The following is an 8,624-nucleotide window of genomic DNA, read 5'->3' as shown; positions in this document are numbered from 1 at the left end:
AAATCGTGATGGCGGTCTTCTCTGCCTTGCTGCTGCAGTCTCCACAAAGTAATTACAATTAAAAACCCTAATTCTAATATATCAAATTGAATTAATCATATTTCTTTGTCATAATTAAGCTAAACAATTCATTCATCAAGAACTACAACTCAACTATCGCATTACTGCTTCCACAGCTCTACCATGACACTTCAGAAGGAGATAATTATATACAAATTTATACCGTTTAACCGTTAAGTTAAATTTAAAATTTATTTTTTAAATATGATATCAAGTTATTCAAAATTTATTATAATAAATTTTTTTATTTGTTAGACCTAATGTATCATTGTCATCGAAATTTCATAGTTATCATAATATTTTTAATAATTAGTTTTATACTTAAAATGTATATCTTTGGTATATAGAATGAGAAAAATTTGCATATCATTTTATAATATTAAGTTAGACTTAAAAGTTATATTTAAAAAAATTAGAAATGATACTATTGTTTGTATGTTTGAGTTAAAAATTATTGTATTGAATGACTTGTAAAGAAAGTACGAATAAAGTATTAGTGATTACTACTATCGACGTATATATAGGCCACTTTTGGTAGAAACTAAAAAAAAAAAAAGAGTATGATGGTAATTAGTTCAGATAATTTTATTCTCGTAAACTTTAACCCCGATTATTGTAATTTAAGAGAGAAAAGTGTGAAGTGAGACACACGAAGTTGGGAAGAATAACATTCATTGTGTAATTATTTGACTTAATTAGGACAATGAGCTTGTGTTCCCTTAGATCGGTTGTTTGTTCCCATTCCTATGTATAACGAATGAGAAAGCGAGTAAAACAACATGAAAGTGTAGATGAATAATGTGCGTGGTTCTAGAATCCTCATGTTCATAAAAAAAAATGCAGAAAATGAGGGATTCGCAAAGTTTTGGGTAGGATTGAAATTTGGGATGGTTTGAAGATTAGCCATGAAATACGATTGAAAAGGTCCAACGGAAACGTTTACCCTACAAGCCAAAGGTTGGTGACCATTTTAACCACTCGTAGTAATATTAGTCGACGTAAACATAACCAAAATAAATAATAATTGTATGTGAATAGTTCACATAAACACCACTTCCTAATACCGATTAATCAATGTAAGAGGTAGTATTATGGTAGGAATGTAAGTGGAAGTTTAAGTTTTATATTGATTAGAAATGAGAAAGTAGAGCACTATATAAGAATACAAACTCATAAATCCATTGCCTTAAAGTTTTAGGTTGAGAATGGTGTCAATGTCTTATATAGTTGGACTCAGATTTTATTGGTGTTTGTTCTCTTTAGTGAAACTCTCTCCTCTATAAACCTAACATTTTATACACATGAAACTTGGTTTTGGTTAAAGAAGATGATTTAATTTGCGTACAATAAGAGTAATTTTGTTAGAATTTAGAGTAATAACGGTAGGTATTGGGCACTGTTTGATACATATATATGTAGGTATAGCATCTAGAATGAGAGAGAATGTGGTTTGAATTAAGCACACGTTGTGATTGGACTATATGAGAAGTTTGGCAAAGGTTTTGGTGGGTAGAAATGGGTGAAGGTAGTTGAAGAGGATCATAGTAGAAGAAAATCTATATCCCAATTAGGGTGTAACATAGACTCAACCCCCTCGTGCACAAATAATTGCAACTAGCCTTCCTAATAAATACTACACATTTTCCCATCCCTTCACACACATTACTTGATTATGACACTTTTTTGTTTTTTTGGGTGGATTATTGACTATAACACAACGCATGATATTCCACTATTTTTACTCTTGGTTCGAGTTAGTAAATACGCGTAAAACAAAGTGGTAGTATTGGAATCCACGATATACGTAACCGAAGCTTGATATATAGTTATTTAAAATTAATATACAGGAAGAAAAAAACAACATATGGTTTTGGGAGAGTTCATGTTTGTCAAAGAGTTAGATGTGCATGTATTTATTAAAAATAATATGAAAACTATGTGTGGATGCAAGTTGTGAAAAGTGGAGAAGCCATTTATAAGAGTGTGTTCTTGGTGATGATATGAAAAAGAGGTTATGAAAATTTTGATGATCTATTTTCCGTACTGGTTGCGAAGAAGTTGTTAACTTTTTGAGTGTCGAAGGAATCCATCCATTAGGAGGTGGTTAATTAATTGGGCTCGCAATTAAGAACATGGAAGAAAAGCTACCTCCTGGGTTCAGGTTCCATCCTACAGATGAAGAACTCATAACATATTATTTATTAAGGAAAGTGTCTGATGTTAGCTTCACATCCAAGGTTGTCGCAGTTGTTGATCTCAATAAATCTGAACCTTGGGACCTCCCAGGTACTTTTACTGTTCTTTCCTCATCATCATCTCTCTCTTTATTAATATGGTTTGGTTATTTTATATCTTGCAAGAGCTTATACATGTCCTTTGATTTACGGTTACAACTTATTTGCAAGATATTTTACAAAGTCAAAAGATCACAGAAAATACAATGAGCAATATTGATTTAACCGATACCTTTCTGTGTATAAATTTTCATCATCAGAAGCTTAATTAAATGAGTGAACGAACTTGGTATTCTTCAGACCAATTTCCTCATTTGTACGTTATTCAAGTAAATTTGACAACCCTTTTGCTTTCTTCCTTCTTCATCATATGTAAATACGTAGTTTTATCACCATTTTTCCGAATTTTTCTGTGTTGTCTTCTGCTGTTGAACATTAGTTTTGAGGTGCATGCATGTATATGAATAAGTGAGAAATTTGATGGTTGTGATATGAAATAGGTAAGGCTTCGATGGGGGAGAAGGAATGGTATTTCTTCAGTCTGAAAGATCGGAAATATCCAACGGGGCTTCGAACGAACCGAGCCACAGAATCAGGGTATTGGAAAACCACCGGAAAAGATAAGGAGATATTTGGTGGTGGAGTTCTGATAGGGATGAAGAAAACTCTGGTGTTTTACATGGGTAGAGCTCCAAGGGGTGAGAAAAGTAACTGGGTTATGCATGAATATAGACTTCAAAACAAGCAACCCTATAGATCTTCTAAGGTAAGTAAATCAATTCACATATACTATCAACAAATATCAAGACATCAATTTTCAAAAATATTCATTTAATTCATAGCAGAATGTTTCATTCATAATATAAATACAAAGTAAAATATAAAATTATTGGTGTTGAAAGTTTTCGATAATTTAATTACCAATAATGTTCAAATATCTTATTATACTTAATGTAGACAGAGAAAAATAATTATTAATTAAACGTTTTTCTTTAAGGATATTAATTGAAAAGTTTTTTCTTTAAGGATAGCTACTAAAGAGAAAAAAAAAATCATTATGCGAGTTCATAAGACATATATTGCAAAATGAAAAATCAAACACTCTTAAATTTATTACGTAAATTAGATTAGATGCATCAAGGGTATACCATTTTCTTGAAATATGCATGTGTGCGTCAAGAAAGCACATGCAATAACTGAGTTTGAAAAATGTGGCATTTGTGTATACAAAAACTTATTTTGAATATTCAACACATATATATCTTTTACAGCAACATAATCAGCTTTTAAACATCATTAAATAAATGTATCAATAACAAACCAAACATCTATTTTAACCAATTCTACATTATTTTGACTTAAAACCAAACACGCATTGAGTTTTGCATGATTTTGTTAACTTTTGCAGGAAGAATGGGTGATTTGCAGAGTCTTCCAGAAGAGCTCAGCACCAAAGAAACCACAGCAGACATCATCTTCTCAACCATCTGAAGATTCAATGGTGAATGAATTTGGTGATGCAGACCTACCAAATCTGAATAGCATTGCAAATTCATCAAGTGTTGCAGCACAAATTTACAACAGTGGTGATCCCAGCAATGTGAGCACAAACATGAACTTGGCCATGAATTGGCCTTCTGCAACTGAGCTTCCATCTCTTCCATGGCCTTCTGGGTTGTTGCTGAATCCAAACCTTTCTGTGAATTCATTGCTTCTCAGGGCATTGCAGCTTAGGAATTCTTATCAACAGAGAGAAGCTGCAACCAGTGATCACTTTGCAACCTACGTTCCTCAAACATTTCCTCATCACAATAATATTGGAACTCATAATGATAATCTCACTCCAAATCTCAGTGTCTCAGCTTCTTCCACAGCCTTAGAACTGCAGGAGCAACCATTCAATATGGACTCCATTTGGTGAAGTGTCTCTGTAAATCATGTAAACCTAGCTTGTGAATTATTGTGCTGTAGATGAAAATGGTTCCATTTCTAAGTTGAATAATGGAATCACTTTCTTAAACGTTGTTAATCCAGACTCAACTCTTGATGTTATGCATTGTTGTAATCTCTCAAAGTTTATTGGCCTTCTCAGTGGTGAAGGAAAAAAATGTTAGGAATCCTTGCAGAACAGTTGCATCCAAGACTGTACTATATAGTTTCCACTAATATCCAAAGTTTAGTTAATTATTATTTTTAAATTGAAAAGCTAGATTATATATATGTGTCTGAACAGTTATATTCATTTTACTCTCTTGTTGAAATAATGAAACTTTCTATAATCATACACATATGAAGAGATAGCACATATAATAGAGAATAAAACTTTGTATAAGATGACAATTTTTTTTATTCACACGTAAAACCAATATTCAAATATAAAATGGTGGAGGCGAGAAAATAATTTTTTTAGATTTCTTATACAAGAAAGCTTAAAGATTTAGTTAGAACAAGAAAGATAAAAAAAAATTGAAATGAAAAAGAGAACACAATAATACCTATCATTGAGACATGAATTTTGTACAAATATATGTAATTGTAATTTTCTGTATACTACATTACTTTACTTTGAAACAAAGCTAAATTAATTTAATGTGATGTGTGAGATTTGATAGGAAAGTAAATGAGTAATTAATGATTATTTAATTCTAATTAGTAATTAAAAGTCTAAAGATAAGATAGTAAAAGAATTTTAAGCAACATACTTTTCATTATAATAATTTCGATGAAAAAGAGTTGTGAAAAAAAAATCATAATTAATAATAAAATATTTAGCACATAATAAATTATATTAATATTACGGTTAATTATGTTGGTAATATTTATTATTATTATATATGATTATATAATTGGTTAGATTATAAAAAACAATAATTTTTAATAACTATATTATTAAATTTATTAATATATGTTTTTATATTATAGAAATAGATAATTAAAATTAAAACATTAAAATAATAAATAAAATACAATAGTTTCTAATTACTACGTGTTATAATATAACAAGATAAATAATTAAAATAATAAATAAAATAAATTTAATCATTTTAAATTTTTTATATTTGTAAATTAATTTATTTTAAATATAAATTTTTTTTATTAAATTTTTATTATATTTTCAATTTTAGTTTATACTTGTAAAAATATTATTTATATCAAATAATTTTAAATTTTATGTTTAAAAAAATTATTTTTAAATATATTATATAAAATGTTATATATCACCTAAGTCAAATACAAATTTTTCATTTATTCTTCTAAGCACTTTTTTTCTCCATTCAACCAAATCAACTTTTTCACTGTTTTGTAGGGATGTTAAGTTACCACAGAAAAATAAAATCATAAAAAATAGTTACTTCAGAAAAGTAAAGTGAAAAAAATGTAATACAATTAAAAGTATATTATTACTATTATTATTAACATCCAAAAATAACACGAATTAATATTTTATCACTCTAGCCCTCATTACATCTCATTATTTTTGTGTTATTCATTGATAAAAAAATAAAGAATTATTTTTTAATTTTTTTACTACAAATTAATAAATCTTGTGAGTGTATTAGAAGTTTAGATATTTATGTATCATTGTAAGATTTGCAAATTAAAATTATGTCAAGAAGATTTGCAATTTTGTTTATAAACACATTGTAAAAGAAGATTTTCAATATATAAAAAAATGCAGAAAAAGTTTAGCACTTTGTAAAAAAAGAAAATTATGAAGGTTTACACTTCTTATAAAAAAAATTACATTTTGAATATTAAATCTATGATGTGGCAAATCACACTAAATTTCTCTCTCTTGTATTTTTGTTATTATTTTTATGGTATAATTAGTCGTATAGTACCCAGTTTGGTGTTGGAGTTTTGGTACTCGGTTTAAAAAAAATGTCAATTACGTACCCAAATTAGTTTAAGTGCACCAATTGAGTCCATTTAAGTTGACGCTGTTAGAAAGGTTAACGTTGACTGATACTGGTTGGTCTGTGAATTAAATTTGGAACACGTGGAGATTAATTTTTAATAACGTGGAAAGCTGGGGAAGAAAATTAAATATGTCTTGTAATGAAAATTTTAAAAAATAAAAGAATGAAAATTAAAAAAAAATGGCAACGAAGTTAAAAAAGAAGTCGCAGAAGCATGTGATAAAAACGTGAAATTGGGGAAAGGTGACGCAGGGGAGACGAACTGGTGGAGGATTCTTCGCAAAGTGGTGGAGAAATTGAAGGCGACTTTCGAACACTGAAGTGGAGACTTGAGAGCGACTTGCGGGCCATTGATAACGAAAGGTTGGTATTATGTTTTTCTCTGATTTAGTGATTAGGGTTTTGATGTTAGGGTTGATTTTTGTGAAGTTGGGGATATTGGAGAACAGGTTGTTGTTGAGTGCGAGGATGGAGTGGCTAATGAAGATGTTTGTGTTGGGGATGGTGAAGAGGAGTTGGCTGATAAGGAGAATGGTGTGGGTAATGAAGAAGTTTGTGTTGGAGATGGTGAGGAGGCCTTGGCTGATAAGGTAAATACAAAAGTAATTGCACCCTTTAAATACATCATTGCCACCACTCCGTTGCTTACAAAATAAAAACAAAAACACACAAAACAAGAGGAAGAACAAACTGAATTAGGGCACAACAAACTGTCCGGATATTGATGAAAAAGAAACTGGATTAGGGCAGAACATAGGAGAGGAAGAAGATAATGAAAAATGAAGACCAATCTTCTTTAAATATAAATACCATGTGGAACACTGTACAATTATAATTTCAACCAGTCATCTATTATTATTTGACACGTATTCCTTCTACACTGCCACCTCACCACTTCCTAAACGCTGTTTGGGAATATTTAACGGTATAGACTCAATTGGTGCACTTAAACTAATTTGGGTACGTAATTGACACTTTTTATAAATCGGGTATCAATTAGAAACTCCAGCACCAAACTGGGTACTATACAACTAATTATACGTATTTTTATTTATAGGTGTACTCTCACTAAAAAATTGTTTAGATTATTTTTCTATTACATAGTTTTTAATAAATCATAAAAAGTGATGATAATAATAATAATAATAATTATTATTATTATTATTATTATAAAGGATAAATGAACAAAAAGGTAATAAAGAAAGAAATATACAAGAAAGTTCTTTTATTAAAACTCTAATTACAAGTAATTTTTAATTATTGAATGATATTTGAGATAATATTTAGCTTTTAGAATAATAAATAATTGTGTTATATAACTGAATAATTAAATCCCATAGTTTTAGTGTTTGATTGAATACAGTATTTTCTTCTATTATATATAAATATTTATATTAATTAAAGAGGGTTTTTAATTTTAGTTTTTTATCTTATTTGTTCTATTTCATTTATCTTTAAATATTATATCAATAACTCTACTCAAATATTTTATTTATGTTTTCTTCTTCTCTAATCTAATAGTCCAAAGAAAGACTATACTATTCCTTGTTCTTGGTTCTTGCCTAACAAATAATGACAAGCACGGTTGGTAGTAGGATAATAAGAAAATATCATTCTATTACTTTCTTTTTTTTCTTTTACAATTTCAACATAAATTTCAATAACTGATTTTTATGTTAATAATTATGACAATAACTGGTTTTCTACTAACAAACTTCGTAAAATAATGTACACAGCCATAGAAGTAGAAATAAACAGGATATTAGAATATTTTCTTCAATACTATTCAATCAAGTGCTTAAAGTTATATCTTCCAAATAAATATTCTTACAAATTATTCAATTTTTATGTTTACGACTGTCTGACTTTGATAGATGAAAAATTTAGACAAGCTATCAGTGATAATGAAACTTGGAATATACAACTTATAATATTTTATTATGGTTAGTAAAATCCGTTATTAATTTTTGTTTACTTTTTTCACAAAATGTGAAAATTTTAAATACAATAACTTAATAACATTCAATATTAACATAAGAGAAGCATGTTATTTGGATACGCAGAAACCATACAAATAAAGATATGTTGAAGAAATGCGAGTTCAAGTTTGGGAATATAAATAGTTGTTTCTAATATAAACATCAACCTGGATTTAAAATATGAATTTTTTTTGTAGATAATAAAATTGTCGTTCTAATCAGTGTCTGTAATACTGGTTAAAATATCCATAACGCTTTAATTAAAAGTAACACGTGCATTAAAAATCAAAGTAAAGTTAGTCATAATACTTTTACTAAAATATTCTTATCTTTAATTTCTTAACTAATATACAGAAACAGTTATCAACTTTGACCTAAATAAAATTGTATATTAATTATGAGTTAGCAATGTCATGTGTGAGCACGATTCA

General features: G+C 28.6%; 1 protein-coding gene across 1 annotated transcript; it reads left to right on the top strand.

Annotated features, from left to right (window-relative positions):
* Positions 1-1,746: 1,746 nt before the first annotated feature.
* On the top strand, positions 1,747-4,485 carry LOC114177363 (NAC domain-containing protein 26-like). The gene is made up of 3 exons (XM_028062673.2): positions 1,747-2,346; positions 2,795-3,060; positions 3,703-4,485. The coding sequence occupies exons 1-3, from the start codon at positions 2,193-2,195 to the stop codon at positions 4,213-4,215; spliced, it is 933 nt and encodes a 310-aa protein (XP_027918474.2). The 5' UTR covers positions 1,747-2,192; the 3' UTR covers positions 4,216-4,485.
* Positions 4,486-8,624: the final 4,139 nt, after the last annotated feature.

Source organism: Vigna unguiculata, chromosome 3, assembly GCF_037176805.1.
Source record: "Vigna unguiculata cultivar grain cowpea cultivar isolate G323 ecotype 2 chromosome 3, ASM3717680v1, whole genome shotgun sequence".
Classification (NCBI taxonomy): Eukaryota; Viridiplantae; Streptophyta; class Magnoliopsida; order Fabales; family Fabaceae; genus Vigna; species Vigna unguiculata.
The sequence above is the reverse complement of the archived record's forward strand: the minus strand, read 5'-3'. Positions and strand labels throughout refer to the sequence as shown.